A 26,538-nucleotide genomic window follows, 5' to 3' on the forward strand; every position below is an offset into this window, starting at 1 on the left:
CCAGGACCCTGGCTTAATTCCAGGACCCTGGGATCATGCCCTGAGCCAAAGGCAGTCGCTTAACCAACTGAGCCACCCAGGCGCCCCTAAGGTCAAGGCTTAATGGAGCAGAAGGGACCTCATTAGGGGAAGGGTAGAGGCCCCAAAGGCTATGGGCTTTGAACGCCAGGGTAGGGAGGTTAGATTTCTCACCCTGGAGGTAACAGGGCACCTTCAGCAATGTTATGCAGACGAGCAACCCAATTCACTTAGTGCTTTACGGAGCTGATGGTTGTACAGTACTTGGATTCTAGAACAAAAGCGTCTAGACAGGAGCAGGAAGGAGAAAAGTGGGGAACTGAGGCAATATTCTCAGAAGCAGAGTTTGCAGAATGATGGCCCATGGTCTAGATTTGGCCCCAAAGCACATTTCATTTGGCCCATTCACTATTGCCGAACTTGGGGATTGGTTTCAAATACGGAAAAGTCGGAAGACACTATGTTAGAATATGGATTTTCTGCTTCTCTTGAAAGATCATCTGTCCGTACAGGCCCACAATGCTCCAGTTTGCCTCATCTCACCACTTCCTATCCTCTGACCCCAGTCACGAATTTATGTGATCTATAGATATGGGAGTCGGCCATCCCTGGTTCTACACCATCTAGACACAGTCGGGGTGGTTGGAAGAGTATGGTGGGTGAACACAGCCTGAACAAGGAGAAGAAATAGGGAAGGTGCAGGGTGTGTTGGGGGCTTTTTCATGAATGAAACAGGGTGGCTGGCGTTGCATGGAGGCGTCTGAGAAAGAGGGGAAATAGGGCCTGGGAGGATGAGTGGTCCCTATCTCATCTCCAACCTCATCTACCCGGCTTCCTTCCAAGACACCAAACAGCAGCACCAGATAATGCTCCTTCCTCACACCCAGGGGGTGCCTTTGCCCACTGCTGCCTCTGTTTGGAATCCCCTTTCCTCTCTTCTCTCTGGGAAGCACTGTGTGCATCAGCTGCAACCCACGACTAGTCACTGACTGTTCACCGCGGGGGTCACAAAGGCGACCTGGGCTGGACACGGCCCCCAAGGCCCCAGTTCACGACCTTTTCTCTGAGTAGAACTGGTAGTTCTCGGAAGTCTCGCTCAAAATACAATGGATGCATGGATGGGCGGACAGACAGGACATACTGACGGATGAATGAATGCACACGCGATTGCAGAGCTTGGCTGTTTCCCTCCTTGAAACAGACACATGCTCCGCCCCCAAAGAACAGACTGGGACAGTCTGGGGCAGTCTGGTCCCGCAGGGGCCAGGAGGCTGGACCAGGTGACCCTCTCAGACTCTCCCGAGTCCTCTCTAACCTCGTTCTCGCCCCCTCGTGGGCTCTGACCTACAAAAGACGGGGGTGGGAAGATGGAGCGGGGAGCCCACGGGCGCTAGGACCCAGCGCGGCCGGAAGGCGGGGTGGGGGCGCCGCGCGCCGCTCCTTCAGCGCGGGGAGAATCTGCTCCCCGCGGCGCGCGGCGGGAGGGCGCGGCGGGAGGGCGAGCGCGCGCCGAGGTGAGTGCGCGTGCGCGAGAGCGCGCGCCAAGCGGGGCGGACAAAGGGGCGGGCGGCGGCGCGCGAGCCGGAGGGCGGAGCCGCGGGCCAGGCGGGCAGGTGCGCGCGGGCCAGAGGGCGGAGCCGCGATGCAGCGATGGAGCGCTGCCCGGGCGGGCGCCGGGGCCGGGGCCCGAGCACCGGGCAGATCGCGAGACGGAGCCGCAGCCAGAGCCCGGACCAGGCCGGGGTCCGGGACCGCAGGGCAGGGGTGCTCGTAGCGGCGGCAACGGAGCCCCCCAGCGGCTGAGGGGCTTCCTCCCAGTTCCTGCCGGTGGCCGGGACTCAGCAAGCCCCCGCAGCCGGAGAGCGCGGGGATCCCCCCCACCACATCCAGGACCCAGAAACCCCCAAGAAAGCGGGAGACCCCTCCAGATCCAACAGAGAGCGACTCCCCAGCTGGGAAAAGCGGAGACTTCCTCCGTATTCAGAAGACAGTGACCTCCCTACGGTACGGCTAAGACTCCCCCTCTTCAATCTGGGCCCCCCCCAAGACCTAGAACGCAGTGACCCCCCCGTCCGGGATTGCTGGGACCCCCCTGTCAAGAACCTGGTCATTACAACTCCACACCTCAAGACACGAAGACCCAGCTCAGAACGCCCCTAGATCAGGGGGTTCCTAGACCCCCCCAATTCCGGTACACAGGAACCCCAATCTAGGGAACTGAGGACAGCGAGAGCTACCCCTCACCAGCAAGAGACCTCGGGGCCCCCCCTCAAAGCTCCAGGACCCGGGCGACTGAGCCCCTCGCGGCGCCCTTCGCATCCCAGCCTATGGTTGTGGCGCCCTGAGCCCCCCGGGCCGGGCTGACGGAAACCGAGACGGCGCCCAGGCCCCCTGCCGCGGCGTCCCCGCGGCCCCAGCCCAGGTAAGCCGGGTCCAGGTGAGTGGCCGCCGAGGTCCCTAACCCTGCAGGTGGGGAAGGAAGTATTGGGTGCACACTGCCCCCTCCCCAGCGTCGCCATGGAGCCGAGGCTGAAGGACGTCTCTTTGTGTCTAGCTCAGAGGAGCCGCCCCCTCCTCCTCTCCCTTCCCCCACCTCACACCCTAGCCGTGGGGTTTGGGCGCTGCTCCCGGGCCCCACGGGGGAGTAGTGGTAGAACCCCTTGTGCCATGGAGAAGGGGGGAAGAGGGTGGAGAGTCTCCCCCCGCCCCTCCGAAAACTGTGAGCCCGGAGATGTTGGACTCTCGGTCCTTGGAGTATATTTACCCCTCCCCCTCAGTCCAGGCTGAGTTCTCAAGTGAAGTCCCCCCTGGGAAGGGAAGATTTAGGGATGTCCACAGGTGAGGACGGGGCCTGTGGCATGTGGCCCTAGGGTGATGGCCGAGGTTTTGGGTGTGTGTCTTTGTCTGTGAGAGGGCAGGGAAGGGGTGTGTTTGAAAGAATGGGTGGGAATCCCATATTTTCTCTGCGATTCCATTGTCCCTTACCCAGGCCACAGGGAGGGCCTTCCCCCAAGTCATACTTTGTATGTTTTGCAGGAGAAGGTAGGCTTCTTCCAAAGTGAGTGGTTTCTGGGGAGGAGAGGTAGTCTGGACGAAGAAGCCATTTCAGGTCAGGGCACCTTTCTGTCCCCACGTGCCCCACAGCCAGCAAACCTAAGACCTTCCCTCCTCCTCCTCCTGACCTCCATAACACCCAGGGCCAAACCTCAGGTTGGATCCTTGTGTCCTGGACAACCAACGGACCATTCTAGGTCCTTGCTTTAGCTTTCCAGGCTATGCACAGCAGTAACCCAGGGCGGCCCTCAGTGAGGTCCCAAACCCCAGGCCCCAAAGCTCATGGGAAGATGAGCGGCCCAGGGGATGTTGTACCCTGAAATCCTGGATCAGAGATCCCAAAAAGGGGCTGGACTGTGCTGAGGGAACACGCTAGGCTGCTGGGGTTCCCCCAGTCTCCTCTCTCTGAGCCCTCTGCAGGCAAGCAGTGATGCTGAGGAAGTCCTCTTGGTACAGGTAGCCCCACTGGGAGTTCCTTTGTTCATTTATTTATTCACCAGACCTTTAGCTAGTGTCTGTGATGTGCCGGGCACTAGAGTCAAGGGCTTTTTCTCCCCCCACATCATCCCGATCCCCTTTCCTGATCTCTCCGGGTCAGAAGACCCTGGGCTGTTCTCAGTTGCCGAGGCCACTCTCGGTTGGGCCAGTGGAGGTAGGCCTGGTGAGGTGACCAGTCCTGACCCCACACCGGAAGCACCTGATCCTCGTCCTGCTGCAGACTTGGGGGCCCTGAGCCTGGGTGACTGATCCCTCTGCTCCCCCATTCCCAATACCAAATGCCCCCACCACACCTGCTGCTGGCATTGACCCAAGGGAGAGGATGTGACCAGCAGAAGAGGTTGGGGTGTTTTCAGGCCAGTCCCCTGGCAGCCCCTCCTGCAAGTTCAAGGACAGTTGAGGCAGCCACCCTCAGCCCAAGCTGTGGAGGAGCCAGCTGCTGTGAAGACTGGGTGACCTTGGACAAGCATGTGGCATCTCCCAGAGATAGTGAGAGAGTGAGCCACTCACTCTGCAGTATATAGATCACAGTTGGGCCACGAGCAGCACCCAGGTGTGTCCTCTCCCTCTCTGAAGGAGTTCATTTCCAATGGGTTCCCAGGAGCCCAGGGCCTTATGACCCACAGGCAAGGGAGTGGAGTGAGAGGCCAAATTGCAGAGATTTGAGTCACTGTGACTAGGGAAAACCATCAAAAGGCCAGAGGGGGACAGGGAGTAAGATCTCCCCTCCTCATTAACCTGCAGTGGCTCCCCACTGAGTCTGGAATAGAGCACAAGTCCAAGCCCTCTGTGGCATGGCCCTAACCTGCCACCTCTCAGCCGGCAGCTCTCACTCCTCACTCACCGTCTTCTACAGTCTGGTTCCTCTCCTCCCCCTCCGTGTCCTCTGACTCCCTCCCTCCACTGGGGATGCTCCCTCAACCTGAGAAGCGCGGCCATAGAATGGCTCAGGAGCAGCCTTCTGCCTCCACCTCCCCTTTTGACCTGAACTGGCCTGAGCCACAGGGCAGAGCTGAACTGGACTGGTTGATGGTTGGTGCCTTGGAGACAGTAGCGCATGCCTTCGTGTGCTGGGAGACCTTGTCTCCGCATCTCGACCCTGGGCTCCAGGAGACGGAACCAGGTCTGTCTTATCCACGCCACGGTGGCTTTGTCCATCGTAGAGGCCAACGCATTATACAGCACCTGTGGTAAGAGACAGCTTCTAGACACATTCTGTTGATCCAAATAGCATTTTTCTTGTGTTTGCGTTTGTTGCCAGTGTTGAAAACAACATACGATTTGAATTCTGATTTTTGGATTCTCTTGAAGAATCAGATGACGTGGCATCCCCAGGCCAGAGCCGAAGAATCCCCACTGTCTTTAGGGCACTTGTCCTCCAGCTCATGCGGGGCCTCCCCTGGCCTGCTCACTCATTTACGTGACCTGCTGGCCCCTGCTGTAGGCATCTGGCTTTGCAAGCCCAGGGCAGAGGCCAGAAAATGTGTGCTTGGCCGGTGACCTTCGTCTGTGTACGCTTTGCACATGTGGGTGTTCCTTGCCTCCGCCATGGCCAAGTTAGGACAGGCCCGGAGCAGTATCCCTCCGGGGCTAAGTGAGGAAGTGAACCCGAATCCCTGCAGCCAGAGCATCCCAGCCTGGCCCCACCTTTACTCTGGGCTCCAGCCTGTGACCCCTCATTGTGCTAGAAGGATTCAACCGCCAAAAACTTGTTTTTAACTGTCCCGCTTGCTCAGGAGCAAAAGTCCAAGGCTCTAGGCCCAGGTACTGGTGAGGACTCTTGGGGGAGGGCTGCTGTCTGGGCCTCAGTTTACCCATTCCTCCAGAGAGGAACTGGACTTGAGGTTCTGTCTGCTGTACGCTTCCTCCTTGCTCTAACTTTCTAGGACTGAGTTCAAGCCATGCTAAGTTTTGGTCAGGCAGGAGAGGTAAGGGCCTAGACGCAGGACTCACTCAAAATTATTGACATTCCCTAAACAGGAATGAAACCAACGGGTGTTGCCAAGTGGCTGGGCCAGGGGCCAGGGGCCAGGGGCCAGCACTGGGCCCCAGCCACTGGGCACAGCCCTGGAAGGGAGCGTGCCATCTTCCTGGATGGAAGATCTGTAGCAGCCCGAGGTCAAGGGAGATAGGAGAGCAGCATGGTTGAGATCACAGGCTCTGGACTCTGCCGGGGTTTCCCGCTTAGCAGCTGTGTGACCTTGAGTCAGTTACTTATCCTCGCTGTGCTTCAGTTTACTTCTGTGGAAAACGAAGATGATACCTACCCCAAGGTCATCCAGGGGATTAAGTGAGCGAAAGCATGACAAGGGCTTAGGATAGGGTCTGGCACATGAAAAGTGCTCAGTAACTATTGGCTCTCATGAAAAGGGACATTGGCAAGCAGGTGTCTAAAGTTTGGTGGTAACGCCACCTCAGTTTCCCCACAGCCAGTCCAGGGAGACCACAGGGCTTCTGCCGGCCCCACAGAAGGGGAAGACAGAGTTTGAGAGCTAGTACTGTGTGGGGCTTAAGAGCGTGAAGCGTGACCCTGCTATGGGTGGGGTTGCAGTGGGGTGGGGTTCAAGCCTGAGAAGGGCCTTCCAGAACCTTGCACTGTGGCTCTCGGGGTGTTATCTAGGGCAGCTTAGCCAGAGTTCTGTAGTTGAGGCCCTCCTCCTTCCCACCTCTGCTTTCTAGGTGAGGCACCTGCCGGTGTCTGCTGAGTGAGTTCTCAAGGCTTTCTGCCCCAGGCGGTTGGGCATCAGGCCAGAGCCAGGACCAGCATCTCCAACAGATCCTGAGTCTTACCCAAACCACCCACTCCCTCCCCTGCTCCCCTGAGCCCCCTTTCTGGCCCCTGGAAACAGTAGCAGTAGGCCTGAAGGGTCCAGTTAGAGCCCTCCCCTCTGCAGTCTGGAGAGAGAACAGGTCCGGATTCCCAGCTCAGCCCCCACATGGGGAGCCATGTAATATCAGTGTTGGGAGGAAGCGGTGGAACATTTTTCAATGTCAAGTGCTCAGTGCCGGACACCGGGCACTGCTTTCTCATTTAGCACTGAGAACAGCACTACATTAACCCAGAGGGAGGATTCTGACTGCCCACCTCTGTGAGCCACCAAAGTGAAACTGGCATTGAACTCCCTGCGTTCAAATCCCAGCTGTACCGTTCCCTAGCTATGTGACCTTGGACAAGGCAGTTGTCCTGTGCCTCAGTTTCTTCTGATGCAGGATGGGGGTGATAATAGGTCCTTCTAGAGTTATGGCGAGGACTAAATGAGCCCGTTACAAGTAAAGCACTTTAGCAGTGCCTGCTACTGAAGTGTTTGCTCTGTCACTTCTGCCACACCCTGCGGGGTATGCAAATGAGCTGGTCCAGGCGGGAGGAAGCCACAGTGATTCCCCACTGCACCAGCTCTCCTTCCCTGCGACTTTAGGCACAGAATGTTCCAACTGCCTCTGGTTGTTGGGATGGCCCTGAGGGACCAGGATGGTGGCCGAACAGAACAGAGCCTCCAGAGAGGCTGCACAAATCCCCACCAGGGTAGCTCCCCTGGGTCTGCTGGACCCCTCCCCCCTATCATTAGCAGGAAGGCTTCCCCTTCCCTAGCCAGGGCCCTTTGCCCTGCAGGGAGATCTTCCCATCCTGAGAGCTCATATCTGCTGGCCCTGGCCCCACGTGTCTCCAGGAGGGCCACCAAGACCCCCAGTTAACATATTTTAGTGGCGAAAAGCACGACTTCTAGACCCTGCTGTGTGACTTTGGGCAAGGTGCTGAACCTCTCTGTGCCTCAGATCTCTCATCTACAAAAAGGGATGGTGCTTGTACCTACATTGTAGGGTCATTGTGAGGATCAAATGAATGAATATTTGTGCTGTGAATGGCACCGAGTACCCCACTAAAGCTTTGCTGTTAATGTTAGTCCCCACAAGCCCTGAGCAAAAAGGGATTGGTAGCCCCATTTTTACAGGTTAAAAAAAAAAAAAAAGGAGACTCAGAGGTGAAGGTCTTTACTCGAGCTTCCATATCTAGGATTCAGAGAACATTCTGCCCACTTTTCGACCATTCACTCATGGTTCACAGGGCAAGGCCAGCCGGAAGGACCCAACAGGACTTAATCTGGGCTCTGGCTACAGTTCTGGACATATCACCTGGCTTTCCTGCTCCCACACCTCTGTTCACATGGGACTATGACAGGCAAGCACTGCGACACAGAGGAATCTGCAGTGCAGGCCCATAGAACTTTTCCAGAAGCTTCTAAGGCTTCCCTCCCCGCTTCCTCCTCAGCCCCATGCCCCTGGCGGTGGTGGAATTGCTGTGGGGGGCTGAACTCCGAGTCTCTTAGGGGTAAGCTAGGTCAGTTTCATGCTGTCTCTTCACCTCCCAGAGCCTGGCACACAGGTTGGCTTCAGGAAGGGTTTGCTCAGGTCGGGGGTTTGGAGTGCATGTCAGAGTGAAAGCCAGGTCCTTGCCGTGGCCTCCAAGGTCCTGCACACTGCAACTCCCTCCTTATTTCTACCCGCACCTCCTCTGCCTTGTCCTCACCCACCACTCTACAGCCATGCTGGGCTCCTCGCTGTTCCTGGAGCCTTCTCCGTGGGGCCTTTCCTGACCACCCACCCCTCACCCCCAACCTTCCTTCACCTCTTCCTGCTTTGTTTTCCCCTCTAGGACTTCGTACTCTCTGACCTACATCGCTTAGCTACCTTCTGATTGGCTCCAAACTAGGATAGAAGCTCCTTGAGGGCAGATCCGTTTGTTTGGTTCATGAATGTGTTCCAGATCCAAGAACAGTGCCAAGCACATAGTAGATGCTCGACAAATATTTGCTGAATGTTCTGGAGCCGGACCGATAGCTCTAAGCCACTTCTAGCAGTGTGACACCAAGCATGTCAGCTATCTTTCGTCCTCTGAGTTTCCATTTCCTGAGCTTTGAGGGACATAATAGGAATAATAATAGCTTCTCCCAAGATTGCTGTGAGGTTTAAACGAGCCTCTCTATATATACATAAAGAACTCAGTACTTTACGTGGTTCATAAATGTTAGCTCTTATTAATAACCTTTTAATCTGCACCATATTATCCCCATTTTACTGATGAGGAATGGAGGCACAGAGAGAGTAAGTGAGTTACCCCGAGCTTCACGGATAGAAATTACCCAGGAATGCCTGATGTGGGCTCCAGTCTCCCGAGCTCGGCTCCAGCCTCATTCCCCGCGCTGTAGGGGCTCGAGAAGAGGTGAGGGCTGTAGCTAGGGAAGGGGGCCTTTTTTCAGGGAGCCAATGGCTCAGCCAACTGTGTCTCCAGCGGTCGCCACCTGTCCCTGGTGGGCGCCTGGCCACCACCCCTGGGCCAGTCAGCGAGTGGCCGGGCACCTCTGTGCTCTCAGCCCTCCAACTCCCAGGGTGCGCCACACCCAGGCAACAAGGCTCCTGCCTCCGCCCACACCCACAGGGGCTGCCACAGGCACTGGGCCCTCAGGCAGGTGGGGAGGGGTGAGGCCCGGGACTGCTCCTCCCCTCACAGGGGAGGGGAGGGGAGGGCGCAGAGGCAGAGAGCCCATTCTGGCTCTGGGCACCAGCTGCAAGCGAATAGAATAGCGTCACAGGCTATTAATAACCACCAAGGGTGTGCCCCAGGGAAGGGGCAGACCGCGCCAGCTGGAGGGGAGGCTGAGGCAGAGCCTCGCAGCAGGGGGACCCCAGGCTGCCCCTAGCGGGGAGGGCAGTGGCAAGAAGGTTGTTTGCAGTTTTGGCTGCCTGATCTTGGGAAAGCTCCAGCTCTTCCTCTCAGTCTTTGCACCTGGGCAATGTGGGAGCTGGGTCACATGGTCTCCAAAGTCCCTTCTGGCTCAAGCGAGTTGGGGGGGTGAGATTCAGCCGAGCCCAGAGAGCCCCCATTTCCAGCGTAGAAAACCAAGTGCAGTCAGAGTGCGGCCTTACCCCAGATGGTGCCGAGTCGCGGCAAATCCATGACAGAATCAGTCCCGGACCCTTCTGCCCAGCCAGTGCTGGTTTGATTCTTACAGAAGCCCACCATGTTAGACGGGCATTGTCAGCCCCCTTTTACTGATGGGAAAACTGAGGCTTGAGCAAGTGGCATAGCCTGCCCACAGTCAGCAAGAAGGGGTGAAGCTGGAATTGACACCAGGAGGGGAAGCAAGGAAGTGATTGGAAAATATTCTTCTTTTCCTCCTTTTGAACAGAACAGAATGTTTGTTGGAGTCTGTGTTCAGGGACCAGGGGGAGGGAGAGGCCTTATCTGGAGGCTCTTGAGGGCTCCCTGGGACCATGACCCCCCAATGTTGCATGTAAACATGTGCAGGGGTGACTGGGGGCTTTTCAGAGGAGAGGGTACTGAGCCTTCAGTGACCTATAAAGAGATAAGAACCACTAAATAGCTCATTTCATAGATTGGAAAACTGAAGAGAAGGGAAAGCAGGGGGCTGTCCAGAGCTCCCTGGGACCAGCAGCAGGGGCCAGTGCTCTCTACCAAGCACCTCACAGGCCTCTTTCTGAGGCCAGAGGGCCAGGCTCTGGGTCCCCCCACTCCCTGGCAGCAGATAGGAGGACCCCCGTGTGAACACATTTCTGCACTGGGGCAAACAAAGGAAGGTCGAGGACCCCTTCTAGGGCAGATGGCGAACGGCAGAGAGCCAGACTGGGGCACCCACCTCGGGGACATAAAGAGGGCTCTGCTCAAGGTGGGGTGTCAAGGGGGCTCCCAGGGGCCCCCAGCTTCCTGAGCATGGGCTGGCCCACTGTGGGAATCCAGGGCAACCAAGCTGGCCCTTCTCAGGGGTTCCCAGCCCTGGGCTTTGGAGCCTGGGTCATGGGCATGACCTCCCCTTGCATTTTCCTTTGGCTTTGTCTGGACCACCAACCATGCCTAGTTCCTTTTACTGCCTAGACCGAAAAGGATCGTACCAAGTGACAAGTGTCACTCCTGCTCTGCCCCTGTTCACTCAGTTCCCACTCCTCTCCCCAGAGACACCGTTCATGCATTCATGCACCCATTCATTCACTAAATATTGATGAAGGCACTGTGCTAGCTGCTGGGGGATCTGCAGTGAACAAAACCAGCCTGACAACATCCTCGCCCTCCTAGCGCTGAAGTTCTCGTGGGGAAAAGAGAGGGTCCCAGTAGATCTCTCCAGGCAGTAAATTATATAATACGTTTGAACGATGCCCTCTGCTTGGGGACACTAGAGCAGGATAAGGGGAGGGCAGTAGAGTAGCCCTAGTTGAGAAGGTGTCTTTTGAGCAGAACTTGGAGGAAAGGAGCCAGGTGGCCATCTAAGGTCAGAGAGGACAGCCCCCAGGCCTGGAGCTGGCATGTTTGGGGGAACAGCAGGGAGAGCAGAGTGTCTGGAGCAGGGGGAGGGAGGAGACAGGTCAGAGGGGTAAATTGAGGGCTCTTGTGAGGACTTTGGCATGCAGTGGGAGCTGATGGTGGGTGCTGAGCTGGGGAACATTGTGACCCGAGTGGGCTGTGGTGGGTGGGGGCAGCAGTTAGGAAGTTAGTGCAGGACCCGAGGGACCAGGATGGCTCAGACCAGTGGGAGTGAGTGCTGAGGGTGGTCCCGTACCTTTATTGTTGTCTGGTGTTGATTCCAGAGTTACTTTATGCACACACAAGCGAGTCAGAAACCTACTCATATTTTCCCCGGGTTTCAAAGTAGCATACTAAACAAAGTGAGACAGAGGCCCAGAGAGGGCGAGGGAGCTGATGGCAGCTGCCGTGCTCCACCAAGAAGCAGTTCTCTCCTACGATGGCCCTCGGGGGGGACACCGAACATTCTACAGAAATCCCAAACGCATTCACCCTTTCACCTGGCCGCCCATTTCTAGAACTGAGCATACAGACACATCTGCACACTGCAAAACGACTTAGGTACAAGGCAACTCGTTTACAGTAGCAGAAAGCTGGACACGACCCAGTAGGGGTTTGGTTAAATACATGGCAGTATATCCATTCATACCTTTCCAGCCCCCGGGAAGGGGGTCCTGGGTTCCAGTTCTACAACGGTCCCATCATCACCATCCAGGCTGCCTCCCCTCCTCCAGCTTCTCCTAGCCTTGCACGTCGTCGTCCTCCGTAGTTCTCCTCCTCCTCTTCCTCGTTGTCGTCGTCGTCGTCGTCGTCGTCGTCATCGTCGTCGTCATCATCATCATCATCATCATCATCGGTGTTGTCCGGGCTGCCTGGGTGCTGTCCTCGCCTGTGGTGCTGAAGACAGTGGGGCCAGAAACCAAGAGGAGAGGAGAGGAGGGGAGCAGGGAAGTTCAGGGTTCAGTCCTTGTCTCTGTTCTTTACCAGCTGAGTGGCCCGGGGCAGCCTGCTTAACCCCTCTGGGCCTCAGCGTCCTTATCTGTAACATGTGGGTGCCATGAAGATGACAGCCCCATTGTGAAGCATTGGCATATTGAGAATATGAATGATAATTTGCATACTATCCATTTAGGAACAATGAAACAGAGTGGTTAGACTTTTGGACGCTGGAGTGATATTGCCTAGGTTTGAATCCCAGCTCTGCCATTTATTGGATGACCTTGATCAAGTGACATGACTGCTCTGGGCCTCAGTTTACTCATCTGTAAGTTGGGGTGAATAACAGTCCCCATGTCGTAGGGTGTTATGAGGCTTAGATAAGTTAATTTCTGTGAGGCCTTTGGCACACCTCAGGGATCCTTAGTGTTAGCAGTTATGTCACTTTTCTCTCTCATAGCCTCTCTGTCCCCACCAGTGGCACTCCCCGCCACGCCCCCCTCTGCTGTGCTGGGGGTGGGCTGGGAGAGGTAGAGCACATCTCACCCTGCAGAGGCTCTGGCCTCTAGCCCAGCCCTGCCACTGACTGTCTGGGTGGTTTTGAGCAAATCACTGTTTTCTTCTGGCCATCGGTCTCTGCATCATTAAAATGGGGCTAATGATACCTCACACAAGCCCTTGGGAAAATAACTGTGTGCCTGCAGGGTCATGTTCAAGAAAGCCAAGACATAAAAAGTTACAGCTTGCCGAACACGTGAAGAATTATTCCCCTAGCATGTGTCACACCCTGGCTAAGTGCTAGGAATACCAAGGTGATTAAGGCATGGGGCTTGCTTTCAAGGAGCTCTTGGGTTTCTTGCTGGATTGTCAATCCCCTTCAAAGCCCATTTATGTGTTACCTCCTCCAGGAAGCCACCCTGATCCCCACTGCCTTGCGCTCCTTGGAAATGCTGGAGCACTGACATTGCCTTTCTGGCCTTTTAGTTACCTGAGTCCTTATTTTTGCCTTCCTAGTTCGTAGGTTCTTATCTTCTACCCAATGCATTGCTCTAGCCTACTCACCCCATGCCAGCACCCGGCGACAGTACCCGGGCCCGAGTAGATATACTTATCTGGAATCTTTAGGTTGCAAGTTACATAAACTCAACTCAAAGTGGCTTAAGCCAAAAAAGAAATGTATCAATGCATGAAACAAATGGTCAGGAGTCTAACTGGCTTTAGTCATGCCTGGATCCAGGTCCCCAGAGTCATCAGAAATCCCTCCACCTTACAGCTCTGCTTTTCTTCTCTGATGCTTCCTTCTCAGGAGGGCTCTCCCCGCACGGTGGCAAAGCTAGCCCCCCACAGCTCCAGACCTTGTCCTCCAGCTTTACATCCCAGGAGTCGAGAGGCATCGCTTTCGAGATAGCTGCAGCCCAATCCTAGTTCTAGATCCCAGTGGGTCACCTTTGGTCACAGGTTCATCTCTGGACCAGTCATAGTGATCTGGCGGATGGGATGGGCCTGCTGGCCAGCCAGGCCTGGGTCCACCCTGCCCCTAAAGCCTGGGTGGAGAGAGTTCTACTGAACCACTTGGCCTGAGGGAGGGGCCATTCCCTGAAGAAAGGGAAATTCACGCTGAGCAGGGAAAAGCACCACAGGCTGACTCAAGAAGCCACTGAAAATGCCTGAGCAAGGCAAGGCGTGGGTCAGATGTGGTCCTGAGACACGGATAAGGAGGCCTCGGAGGGAGAAGCCTGGAGGCAGGAAAGGGGGGCTGGGGGGTGCTCAGAGCCAGCTCAGCCATGTAGTCTGGGGTCATGAGGCTCCAGCCCCTCCCTCTACATAGAAGCAAAGTGGAGCAGCGCCCCCGCCCCCGTCCCCACTCAGTACCTGAAGTCATGCTTTTGTCTTATGGCTGCTTTTATGACACGGCTTTTCATACTGAGACGAACCCAGAGCGGTGACCCACCCACCCAGCCAGCAACAGTCATCTGCTCGATGGAATCCTTCCAGGCCAGGGCTTGGTTAAGGATACCCTTGGGGTTTGCCTGTGCTAAGGGCACAGCATGGGTGCGGTGGCCTGAGGGAGGGGCCCTGGGCATGGGGACAGAGAATCTTAGACTCCCAGAGTGAGAGAGTAAGAAAGGCCTGGCTGGTATCACCTGGTCCAACCTCAGCCCCCACTGCCGATTCCCCAACAGATGGGCAGCCAGTTCTCTGCTGCTCTACCCGCAGTGATCGAGAACGCATTTCCTCCCTGTTGTGACGTGAGAACGGTCTCCTTTTGAGTTGCTCTCTGCTTGGGTTTACCTTCCGAAGCCTCGGAGGACACCGTGCATAAGAGCATGGGACCCGAAGCCTGACAGCCTGAGTTCAAATCCAAATTAGTTAGCCCATCAGTGCCTCCGTATCCCTCTCTGTAAGATGGGTAATCACAGTAGCACCTACCGCCCAGACTTGTGATTGTTAAACAATCCAATCCATCACGGTTCGCCCAGCACCAGGCATATGGCAACACTCAATAAATATTTGCCAGTATTCTTATGCTCCCATGAGACAGGATAAGAGCAGGCCCCCCCTCTTTACAGACTGGCCACCGTCCAGGCAGTTGGACACACAGAGGTTCAAATCCTAGCTCTTTGGCCTCCTTGCTACCTAGTCCTTGGATTAGACTAGTGCTGGCTGCTGTAACAAGTAAGCCCCTATATCTCAGCAGCCTAACACAACAGGCTTCTGTAAAATGTCCAGGGGGTCACCTTCGTCAGCAGACCACCCACAGCCAGGCACCCAGGCTGCTCCTAGCTCCACTATCTTTTAGGACCCAGGAGGCCTCTGTATCAAGCCCAGTTATAGAAGGAGAGAAAATAGAGAAGCCCTGCCCACTCTTTAGAGGCCCCACCCAGCAGGGACTTATATCATTTCTGCTCACATTCCATTGGGGAAACTGGTCATGTGGCCACACCTGGCTGCCAGGCAGGCAGGAAATGTACTTCCCTGCTGACACCGCCCTCCAGCAACAGCTCTGTATTATGAAAGAGGAAACACAAAGTTCTGATGGACAGTTGACTATCTTTACCAAAACCATAGTAAATCGCGAACCTCCTGGGCCTCTGTGCTTCATCTATAAAATAGAAAGCATCGCTTGATCGTGGCAATGACATTTACTAAAATCCTTGAATTGTATGCTTACCATGGGTAAATTTTGTGGTCTGTACTAAGTTAAGCTGTTTTTTAAAAAACAGGGGACATCTTGCCCTTTTTCTCAGGATACTTATGAGGACTCAGTGAGTGAAATTTTGCCAGGCTGGCACTGTGTGTGTGTGTGTGTGTGTGTGTGTGTGTGTGTGTGGTAGGGAAGGGAGGTTCCAAAGTAGGCCTTTGGAGTTGGTTTATGCCTGAGCTGGGTTATGCATTGGGTGTAGTTTTCATAAGAGAGGCACCCAGCTCAAGCCACCTGCCAACAGGAAGTGGTAGGCGGTTGGGTCTTGCTTCTTGCTTGGGAAGCCCTCCCAGTGTGTGGCGGAAGACCCAGCCCACAGGGCCAGCGCCCCAAGTGCTGCCCGGAAGACCGGGTGACACCCACCTGCTTTCAGCAAGACGGGAAACCAGGGGCCTCCCTTGGGGCCCGTGAGGACACGCACTTGAGGTGCAAGGCATGTGGGGTCCCCCGGAACAGCACGGTCAGCTTGAGTGTGGATAGTAGTGTCAACCACACAGGATGGGGGAGGGAGGGGGAGCAGCCAGGGACCTCCACCACCTGCTGCTGGAAAGTTCACAGTCACCCAAGTCCACAGCTGCTCCTTCAAGTGGAGGCAAGGGTGATGAAGGTAAAATCGTTGTAGATCAAGTTCGTGCTGATGCCAGGCGTACCTGCCCTCAAGCCCTCGGGGAGGCAGGTGTGTCTTACTTTTACTCTCTGGCCTCAAGTCCCCACCTGAAAGAAGTTGCTCTGTCCTCACTGCTGTGGGGATTAAGTGCGTTAATACACGGGAAGTGCCTGGACAGTGCCTAACAGCCAATTGGCTCTTCACAGGAGCCCGAGCGAATGCATGGGCAGCTTTGGCTCAGGCTTTGCACTCTCCTGGGCCTCAGTTTCCCCATTTGGACACCCAGGGATCTGGATGGGACACTCCCAACATTCTGACTTAGGAAAACAGTGCTTAAGAGCGCCAACTTTGGAACCAATCCCAACGTGAGCCGTCTGACCTTGGGCAAGGTGTTCGGGCTCTCTACCTCATTCTCCCCCTCTCTAAAATGGGGGTCATGAGAACACCTACGTGCTGAATCGTGAAGATGAGCTCATCCTTAGAGCGGGGCCCTATGTCAGTGTTAGCTGCTACTGTTGTCGTTGTTGTGATTCTCCCCGTCGTAAAGGTGTGGTCACCGAGGCTCAGACAAATGACTCGCTCAAGGTTGCCCAGCTACAAAGTGGCGCACGGCAGGATCAAGGGCAAGCCTGCCGAGCCCCAAGGCCGGTGCTGTTTCGGTCGCTCCCCACTGCGCCTCTTAAGTCACATGCGTGGTAACTGGGTCAGAGGCAGTGTGTACCTGGGGCCATGACGCAGCGACAGGGACGGCTGTGTGGATTAATTCCTTGTCTCCTGCTGACGCCTTGCAGAGAACAGGCCTGAAGGGAGAGGAAGGTTGGGAAGGAGGGAGGGATCAATAATGAAGACCCCCAAAACTGGGCCCTGGGAACCAAGTGAAGGGATGAGGGAAAGTTGGATCAGATGTAGCCCCTACCCCCCGGGGACCTCTTGGGCTGTTGACGGGGACAGAGTTGAGAGCACCCCAAGACATTTCAATAGGAACCCTCAGAAAGAGACACACAGCTCCTGCGTGAATCCTGCGACTCAGCAGAGGCAGGAATCGGCACCCGGGGCAGCAGGGAAGGCTTCCTGGAGGAGTGGGACCTGAGGAGAGAGACCCAGAAGATTGTGGATGGGGTAAGAGGAGGTCAAGGCAGGCAGCAGGACCGGCAGAAGAGACGAGAGAGAGGCAGTGCAGGGCGGTGGTCAAAGCATGGGCTGAACCTGGAAGGCGGGGGGCAACTGTGGGTTGCTGTGTCTGGGCCTCTGACCCAGACCGGTGCCTACACAGTGCAACTCTGAGGCCAAAGCCGCAGGGGTGAGCCATGCACCCAACAGCCCCTGCGTGAGGGAGAAGGGGAGAGAGGGAAGAAGAGCTTCTCGCAACTTGCAGCTGCCAGTCAGCCTCCCGGAGGACGCAGAAACAGCCCCAAATGACTGGTAGGGCCACGGCCCGAAGTGGGAGCATCGCACACGTGTGTGCCCGTGTGTGTGCACACCCATGGCCTGCCCAGCCCTCGGGGAGACCACACATGGCAGGAGAAGTAGGTCAGCAGAGCAGCCCAGCAGCCTCTCACTGGCGGGCAGGGGGAAGAGTTCAAGGCAAAGAGGGTGTGTTCTCCACGGAACCCCTGGGGGAGAGGCCCGCACTCTCCCCAGAAAGGGCCGTCCATCTCCCTGCTGCATCAAAGCAGATCACCTGCGTTTCCTCGCTCGGAGTTCTCCCCACCCGGGTAGTGTGTGGGCATTTGACAGAGGTCGGGACGGGCGACCCCTTCCAGCCCTGAAAGCAAGGGAAGGCCATCGTGGGCAGAGGCCGCCCGCTTTAGCCTATTTGGTGGCTGCAGTAAGAGGGACCCAGTGCTGTCCGGCTCGAGCGGGGACTGCACAGAGACTGGGTGACAGGTGCGATGGCCCAGTTGGGTGGTGGAGGTAGGGGCAACAGGACCCCGTGTCTGTGGGCCTGGCACCATCCTTCCCCCGGGGGGGCCTAGGAAATGAGCTAGTGCGGGCTACTGACGGGCCCCTCTGAGGGCATTCGCGTGGTGTTTCCGACAGACTCCTTGGCATATGTTCAGACCGAAAGAATTAGGAAAGGCAAGGCAGTGGCTGTAGCGGGGGAAGGTTCTATAGAACAGGGCTTGCTCATGAATGGAGGGGAAGGGGGCTGAATGGGGGAGCAGAATCCTGAGGCAGCAGAAGGGGCAGGAGCCAAATTGGAGGAGGGGAGGAGGGCCCCTTGTTCCCCCAGCCAGCCGGAGGACGTGCAGATGGAGCTCCGTTTGGGGCTGGGTGGGAGGCCAGGAAGTTCCCTCCTGATGTTCCTCCTCTCCGTGTGAAGTGGGAGGCTGGGTCGTGCCAAGAGGGAAGGGGAAGGCAGAGGAGGAGAAGAGGGTTTGGGCCTGGAAGGGGAGCGGCTGGGCCAGGGTGCGCACCCCTGCTCCCAGCCTCGCCGGCCCAGCTGGAGGGAACACAGATCCCACTACTGAGGGAGCACAGGCACCTGGCGCTTACAGAGCACTCGCTGTACCGGGCACCAAGCACTCCGCTCCACGGCTAAGTCCTTTAATAAGTCACAAGTCCATAGAGAGAAGGCACTATTCTATCCTTTTTATAGATGGAAAACTAAGGCAAGGGAAGAGGAAGATACTTGCCCAAGGCCATCCAGCTAGCAGGTGACAGGCCTGGATCCAAAGGCAGGCCAGCTGGCTCCAAGTCTGCTTTCTCTCCCAGAGCCCTGGGCGAGCTTGCAGGGGTGGGGGCTGGGGGAGTGCTGGCTGAGTCACCTGGGATTGGAGGTAGGAGGAAGCAAGGTGAGGGCAGAGGAGGTGTGCCGGGAGGCAGGCTCCTGGGGCTCGGTTTCTTGAGGATTCAGTGCTGGCCTCTCCTGCCGGTACACGCACAGACACGAGCATACCTGGCTCCCCGGCCCAGCCACCCCCCCCTTGACAGACAAGAAATGCAGGCCCCAGATGGGCCTTCTCTGCCACCCAGCCCTGGACTGTCCCCGCTGCAGCTCTCTGCCCCCCAACACCATCTGGGGACAAACTCAGTACCTCTGATGGGTGGGTGCAGTTTGTGTGGGTCCCAAAGGGGTCAGTCAGGCCATCAATGGGGAGGATGGGGCGGGGAGGGTTGTGGCTTTGCGGGACCTGCGCTCTGCCTTGTGTCTGGGGTGGGGGGAGGCTGGGCGGGTGCTGGGACCACACCCGTGACTGTGTACCTGAGCTGGGGGGTGTTGTCTGTGAGGGGCAGGGGTGGAAGGCCCCTGTGGGTGTGTGACCACATCTGCACCAACCTCCCAGAGTTTTGTCTGAGACTACTTGGCTGAGGAATTTGATCCGGTGACCCCTGCCCTCAGACCTCACCTTCCCCACCCCCTGCCTTCCGTTCTCAAAAGCCTACATCACCTTTTACGATCATATATAATTCATGTGTTCACTGTTTATTGTCTATAGCCCCCCCCCCAGAACATAAGTCCCATGAGGGTGGGATTCTTTTTTATATATATAAAAGATGTTATTTATTCATTTGAGAGAGAGAAAGAGCACACAGTGGGGAGGAGCAGAGGGAGAGGGAGAAGCAGACTCCCCGCTCGGCAAGGAGCCCGATCCCAGGACCCAGACATCGACCAGAGCCAAAGGCAGACGCTTAACCAACTGAGCCACGCAGGCGCCCTGAGGGTGGGAGTCTTATCTGTCTGTTTAGGGTTGTGTCCCCACGGCTCTGAACAGCAAGCCCCTGGTGAGCAGCAGGAGCGGGTCACTATCTGTGAATAGGAGCATCCCTGTGAACTTGGTATATGGAGTGTCTTTGTGTGACATAAACACGTGTGCCTTGTCTGATGCTATGTCTGGATGACAACCTGAGACAGGCCAGTGGTACCCAAGTGGGGACTGCGGGTGTCTCCTGGGAGTCTGGCTCAGGCCTGGCCCTGAAGCTTTGGGCACAGGGGATGCAGCAAAGATGCTTGTCGCCCCCTTGTGGTCATCTTCAGCCTGTTCTCCCGGGACGCTAGGTACTGGGGAAGGAGGAGGTGGGGGGACCAGGGGGCCCTGGCTTGACGTCACATTTCATGCCACATCCCCCATAACAGGGAGAAGATGAGCGTGGGCTGCCCAGAGCCCGAGCCACCCCGCACCCTGCCCTGCTGTGGGCCAGGGACTGCCCCTGGGCTGGGTGCAGGCGTGCCCCTCCTCACTGAGGACATGCAGGCGCTGACCCTCCGCACGCTGGCCGCCAGTGACGTCACCAAGCACTACGAACTCGTCCGGGAGCTGGGCAAGGGCACCTATGGGAAGGTCGACCTCGTGGCCTATAAGGGCACAGGTGAGCGTCTGCAGGGTGCCGGTGTTGAAGGCTGGGGTGGGGACTTGTCTAGGGCTCTGTGTGCTCTCTTCGGGAGCCAGGAGGTCAGCAGGGAAACAGAGTTAGTGGTCCCGGTGGACAGAGGCAGCCTGAGCAGCCCAGGGAGATCTGAGAGGGGGTACAGGGCCCAGCCTAGAGGGCGGGCTGCTTGGGGACAGCTGAGGGGCTGACCCTGGGGAAGTGGACAGGGCTGAGGGTGGGCCCTGGGGAACAGGGCACCATGCTTAAGGAGGGGTGGGAGATGGCCCTGGGAGGTCAGTATGGCCACCTCCATTTCTCAGATGAAGACACTGAGACCCAGAGATCCAGTCACTCAGCTAAGGTCATGCAGCTAGAGAGACCCCAATAATCAGCTCCAGAATCTTCTCACTTAACCAGGAGCACGATGCCTTCCCCACACCATAGGCTCACATGGGCGCCCATTCAGCCAGTCAGGGACAGGGACTGCATGAGTTCCCACACCTGCACACACCTGGGGCAGGGGGCTCTGTACCAACTGACAGCAGCAGGAGGGACCCTGGACATGGGGTCGCCTGAGGTTTGCCACGTGCTCTCTGTGTGACCTTGGGCAAGTGGCTTAACCTCTGTGCCTAGGTTCCTCCTCTGTAACATAGGGTAGCATTCAGGCTGGCCCCACCTCGTAGGGTCATTAGGAGGAGCGGGTTGTGAATGGGGAGTGCCGAGGGGAGGGCCCGTGATGTGTAAAGTGCTCTGTGGCCACAGGTGCGTCACACAGCTTTGCAGCCCCTTGCCTTTCAGGGTCTGATTCCTTCTGATCCATCCATTAAACAAGCATTCCTCGAGCAGCTTCGATGCAGGACGCTGTTGTAGGCACTGGGGAGACAGTGATGAGCGAGACAAAGATTCCTGTGCTGGGGGGCTACGTCCTGGGGGGGGGCTGGGGGGCGGGGGGGGGATCCACCAGATGAAATAAGTATACTGTATGTCAGGCAGAAAGGGAGAGCGTGGAGGAAGGAGCAGGCGTCCTCACCGAGGGCTGCAGGCCAGTGCAGGGACCCAGGCTGCCCCGAGTCCTCTCCCCTCGCTGGGCAGCAGCTTCCCACCCGCGCGGCCGTCGCGGGGCAGGCGCACAGGCAGGCCCGGGGATGTCAGGGGCAGGAGCGCCAGGCCGGGCCTTCACCACTGCTGCTGCCCCGGCAGGCACGAAAATGGCGCTGAAGTTTGTGAACAAGAGCAAGACCAAGCTGAAGAACTTCCTGCGGGAGGTGAGCATCACCAACAGCCTCTCCTCCAGCCCCTTCATCATCAAGGTCTTTGACGTGGTCTTCGAGACGGAAGACTGCTACGTCTTCGCCCAAGAGTACGCGCCTGCCGGGGACCTGTTCGACATCATTCCTCCTCAGGTACTTGGTGTGGTGGCACAGGGACGGGAGAGGGTCCCCGGGTCCCAGGACAGACGGAGCCAGGCGCCCCGAGGGCACCAGCAGGAGGGCGGGATCCGGTCCAGCAGCACCCCTCCACAGCAGCTGCATGGGAGCAGTGGGGACACGAGAGGGCGGACAAGGCAGCCGGGCTCCCAGGGGCTTCCCGGAGGAGGTGCCCTGGCGTGGGGGGAAGGAGGACTCCAGGCTCCAGGCTCTGCGTTGGGTCGTGCCAGCGGTGAGTCTGCGCTGGTGCCCAGGGGGCGAGCGGCGAGGCCTAGCAGAGCTTTAGGTCCTGTAAGGGCAGTGGCGCAGTGGCAGCGCCCGGGAGTTGGTGAGACAGTGCGAGAGAGGGCGCTCTGGACCCTCCGCGGCGGCAGTGACCAAGGATGAGGGTTCGGGGTGAAAACTAGCCTGGTGGGCCAGAGAGGGAGCAGGAGTACCCCCCCCCCCCGTGGGGTGGGGGAGGCAGCAGGTAGGGGCACGGAGAGAGGGGCCCGCAGCAGCGGGGACTGATAGGCGGGCGGGGCGGGGCCGGCGGGGCAGGGACCACCGTCCTGGACTCCCGCCCGCCGGTCCCTGAGCGCGGCTCCCCCCTCCACCCCACCCCGCCCCGGCCGGCAGGTGGGGCTCCCCGAGGACACGGTGAAGCGTTGCGTGCAGCAGCTGGGCCTGGCGCTGGACTTCATGCACGGGCGGCAGCTGGTGCACCGCGACATCAAGCCCGAGAACGTGCTGCTGTTCGACCGCGAGTGCCGCCGCGTGAAGCTGGCCGACTTCGGCATGACGCGCCGCGTGGGCTGCCGCGTGAAGCGGGTCAGCGGCACCATCCCGTACACGGCGCCCGAGGTGTGCCAGGCGGGCCGCGCCGACGGCTTCGCCGTGGACACGGGCGTGGACGTGTGGGCCTTCGGCGTGCTCATCTTCTGCGTGCTCACCGGCAACTTCCCGTGGGAGGCGGCGTCGGGCGCCGACGCCTTCTTCGAGGAGTTCGTGCGCTGGCAGCGGGGCCGCCTGCCGGGGCTGCCGTCGCAGTGGCGCCGCTTCACCGAGCCCGCGCTGCGCATGTTCCAGCGCCTGCTGGCCCTGGAGCCCGAACGCCGCGGGCCGGCCAAGGAGGTCTTCCGCTTCCTCAAGCACGAGCTCACGTCCGAGCTGCGGCGCCGGCCCTCGCACCGCGCGCGCAAGCCGGCCGGGGACCGCGCGCCCGCCGCCGGGCCGCTGCGCCTCGAGGCGCCCGGGCCGCTCAAGCGGACGGTGCTGACCGAGAGCGGCAGCGGCTCCCGGCCCGCGCCCCCAGCCGTCGGGCCCGCGCCCGCGCCCGTGCCGGTGCCCGTGCCGGTGTCCGTGCCGGTGCCCGAGGCCGGCCTGGCGCCCCCGGGGCCCTCCGGCAGGACCGACGGACGCCCGGACAAGAGCAAAGGGCAGGTGGTGCTGGCCACAGCCATCGAGATCTGCGTCTGAGCCGCCCCCGCCGCCCTCGGGGCCGGGGCGCTGTGCTCGCACCAGGCTGGGCCGCCGGGAGCCGCCCGGAATCCGACGGGCCCCCCGCGGCGGCGGGAGGGAGTAGCGCTAGGCTGGGCGGGGCGGCGGGCCCGGGCGCCAGGTCCGCGGCGGGCTGCCGAGATAGCCACCAAAAGACCTCTTGCCCCGCCTGTGGGGCGGGGGCTTGGCCCACGGGAGCCGAGCCCCGCAGACCCGAGGATTCAGAGGCCTCCCCTGACACCCGGAGCAAGGGAGCTTGCGGGCAGACTCCCCCCACACACACACACTCACCTCCCCGAACTCTGGAACCCTGACTAGTTGCTCCTAGCCCTTTGCACCCCCTGGCAGATCATCCCGCAGTCCCATCCCTGGTCCTCCCTCCTGGCCGCCCCGGCCTGCGCCCCCCACACTCACTCGGGCACAGAAGGGGATGGAAGTGTTGGGGCAGAGAAGGGGCTACTTAGGGCCCTCGGACGCTGGCTGGGGGGAGGGCGATGAGCTGAGGGCAGGGGTGCTCAGCTGCGCCCTGCCCCTTTCCTGGTAGGCAATAGGGGAGAGGCCAAGCCCTCTGCAAAATGTAGCAAATGTCTGGATGTGACAAAAGTGTGTGAGTGCGTGTGTGTGTGTGTGTGTGTGCGTGCAGGCACAGGCCCGAAGAATCTAGTGACTCCCCACAACCCATTCCCCCGAGATGAGGACACTGAGCCCCGAAGGAGGGCAACTTGCCCTGAGCCGCACAGACCCCGAGAGGCGGAGCTCTTCCTCCCCAGGAATTGTCCGGCAAACTCGCCGAGAGAAGGGCTGCCAGGGCGGCCCCCGCAGCCCCAGGGCTACGGGAGAGAGTGCCGAGCCCAGGGCCGGCCCAGCGCCCCCTGCTGGCCGCACCTTCCCCAGGCCCGCGAACCTCAGAGCCTCTCAATCCTCGCTCCCCGGGCCCAGACACGGTGGCCTGGACGTCTGGCCGGCGGCGAGGTGATCTGTGCCAGGAATTTCCCTGGGCTTCTTCTGGGGACCGGCACATCAGCCTGGGGCTGCCCCCATCCCCGCGTCTGCCAGATTCCTGGTACTGGAGTGTGCCGCTGTAGGAATGAGGGTGGGGGTCCATGGAGACTCAAGGGGGCCGAGTGTGTGAACAGGTGTGTGTGCGGCGTGAGTGTGAGTCGAGTGGCCACGTTTGCGTGTAGTCTTGTGTGTTCAGCGATGGCATCCGGACGCCTCCGAAACTCCGCCCGGGCCCAGGATCCTCCCCAGGCCGCTGCCAGCGGGTGCCCAGGCCCGTGCTTCACCACGCGCCCCTCAGGGAATCTGGCCCGGAGGCACCCGCTGGTTGGCTCAGGCCCCCAGGCGGCAAAACAGGAACCCAACCTCCCCCAGTGTTCCCTCGTGACCCCTGCCCTCGCTGTGGAGGCCCGGGACCCCGCAATAACCTCGACATGGGTGAGGCCGCTCCTTCTGCCTGGCAGGGTCCCGTCCGCCACCCCGGCTCACACCTGCCGGGGTCCTACCGGGCTTCTAGGCCATTTGAGGGGGCTCTCTGAGGACCCCGGCTGACCAGAGAGGGCCCAACCCCCCTCTGGCCTGGAGCCCCCACCTCTCCGCTCATCCCTCACTCCCACCGCGCAAAAGGGCTATAGGTCCCCCTGCCCTGCCTGGGTCCAGTTTACAAACAGCGTGCGGTTGCCCCAGGGCCTGGCCCCGCCCCTCTCCGGGTGCCCGCCCCTCTGGAGGCCCACCTCTGCGGGGGGGGGGCCCTGGGGCCCTCCACGCGCCAGGTAAGTAGCAAACCCTCCTCCCACCAAGGGCCACGTTTCAGAGAAGGGCCCCCCATCACTGCCCCCGGCCCACCTGGAGCCCATCCGGGCCACCTCTGTCTCCCAGCCGCGACTTCTCCTTTTGCCTTAGGCCTCTCGACATCCTGTCTCTCCTGCAATAACACGGACGCAAGATTCCAGTAGATGTCCCTCGCCGTGCGCCCTCTCTCTCTCTTTCTCTGTTAAGATCCTATTTGGGAGTTTCTCCCTCGTTGTAGTATCTAGAATGTTAGCGTTGGAAAGGGGACTGTAGTTATGTAGCCCAGCCCCTGTGTTCAGAGGCACAGGGAGGGGCAGCGACCGCCCTGCGACGTCGCCGTCGGGGCCCTGCTGCTGCTGCCGCCGCCACCTCTGCTAGTTGGGTTGGGACCCTTTGCCCCTTAGGAGAGGTGTTGGTCACAGATGTTTACCTCAGTTTATGTCACTGTCGAAGAAACAAATAGCAAAAAATTAATAACACCGTAGACACGAAGACTTAGAAGACAACACAAAAAATCCTCCTCTTTCAATTCTTCTGTGAAGGTGTGTGTGTATGTGTGTGTGTGTGTGTGTGTCTCTCTCTCTCTCTCTCTGTCCCACCCCGGGCAGGCCGGGTCATCCGCGATCTCTGTCCCAGCCCCTGTGCCCCCACACTGCCCCGTCCTTCGGTGCTTCCCAGAGGCCCCTCTGAGCTGGCCTGTGGGGTGTTGGGGAGCCCCCTGGGCGGGAGGCAGAGCCACAGGTTAGCTAGAGGGCCTCCCATCAGGCCCACGGAGAGAGCCCCAAGGCTGCCAGTACTCCCTGAGCCCGTGCTGGGGCCGGGGACAGTCGCGGTGGCTAGCATCAGCATCCAGCTTGGCTCAGGGCCTGGGCGGAACTCCAGCTCCCGAGCTCCAGCCCCTCATGTCTTGCCACCGCCCCCCCCCACCATGTGTTTGTAAATACTCTGGCATCCTTTTGCCCTGAGAAGGTTTTTAAATGTGTTATTTACTTCTCTAATCATGACAATTGCTATAAAATAAACAAAAGTCTAGAAAAATTACCACTGGGTGGCTGTCTGGTCTCAGATATGGTCGGAGTAGGGGGGGGGGACACACGATGACTCTTGAGCTGAAAGCTTGACGGATGTTCTAAAGCGGGGTCTGCGGAGTCTGACAGCAGCTACTTCAGGCCTCCTGGGGCCTCCCAGGCCTAGAGGAGGCTTGAAGGGGAAACGACCAGGTTCTGGGAGGGAAGGGGCAGCCACTCGTCCCTGGCCCGATGTCCAGCTTCAGCTTGGAGCCCTTCAGACTGGGCAGAAAACAGAAGCCAAAGCCCAGAGGAACAGAGTAGGCTGATTTATCCAGTCGTCACCCAGCAAATATTTACCGAGCACCTTCTGCGTCCCCCTCAGGATACAGCAGCGAGCAGGCCAGATGGCGTCCCTGTCCTCAGGCAGCCAGCAATGGAATGATGGAGACAGACATAACCCACATTTGAGGCTGGGGGCTGGGAAAGTACATAACCGGGAAGCTCATCAAGTTTGGGGGTGTCAGGGGCTCACCGAAGACAGAAAACCAGAGCATTCGGAGCTCTCTGGGCGGCGGGGCACAGCGGGGGTGGGAAGAAGCAGAATGCGCAGAGTTGAAGGCAAAGTGGCGTGCTGAAGCAGGGGAGAGGGGAGGGGGGCTTTAAGGAGTTTCATGATTCCCCATTCATTCAGCAAGAATTTACTACCTTCTATGAGAAGATCCTTCGCTCTCTTCCAGAACCTTCAACAGCTCCTTATACCACCCAATCAAGGCTGAAGTCCTTAGGGTGGCCTCCAAGGTCCCCCCCCCCCCGCTGCCTTCCAGCCACTCTGGCTCCTAGGACCACCCAGCATGCTCTCCCCTTGGGGCCTGTACCTTCTCCTGGGACCCTCC

General features: G+C 58.7%; 1 protein-coding gene across 1 annotated transcript in view; it reads left to right on the forward strand.

The window, feature by feature from the left end:
• Window positions 1–25,674, forward strand: part of SBK1 (SH3 domain binding kinase 1) — a 49,324-nt gene extending 23,650 nt beyond the window's left edge. Inside the window, exons 2-4 of the mRNA XM_044390106.3 lie at window positions 19,706–19,938; window positions 21,139–21,341; window positions 21,984–25,674. Of these exons, the coding sequence (XP_044246041.1) occupies window positions 19,713–19,938; window positions 21,139–21,341; window positions 21,984–22,823 (1,269 nt within the window). The 5' untranslated portion in view covers window positions 19,706–19,712 and the 3' untranslated portion in view covers window positions 22,824–25,674. The remainder of the gene's footprint in view (window positions 1–19,705; window positions 19,939–21,138; window positions 21,342–21,983) is intronic.
• Window positions 25,675–26,538: the final 864 nt, after the last annotated feature.

This window comes from Ursus arctos, unplaced genomic scaffold (assembly GCF_023065955.2).
Source record: "Ursus arctos isolate Adak ecotype North America unplaced genomic scaffold, UrsArc2.0 scaffold_2, whole genome shotgun sequence".
In the NCBI taxonomy this organism is placed as follows: Eukaryota; Metazoa; Chordata; class Mammalia; order Carnivora; family Ursidae; genus Ursus; species Ursus arctos.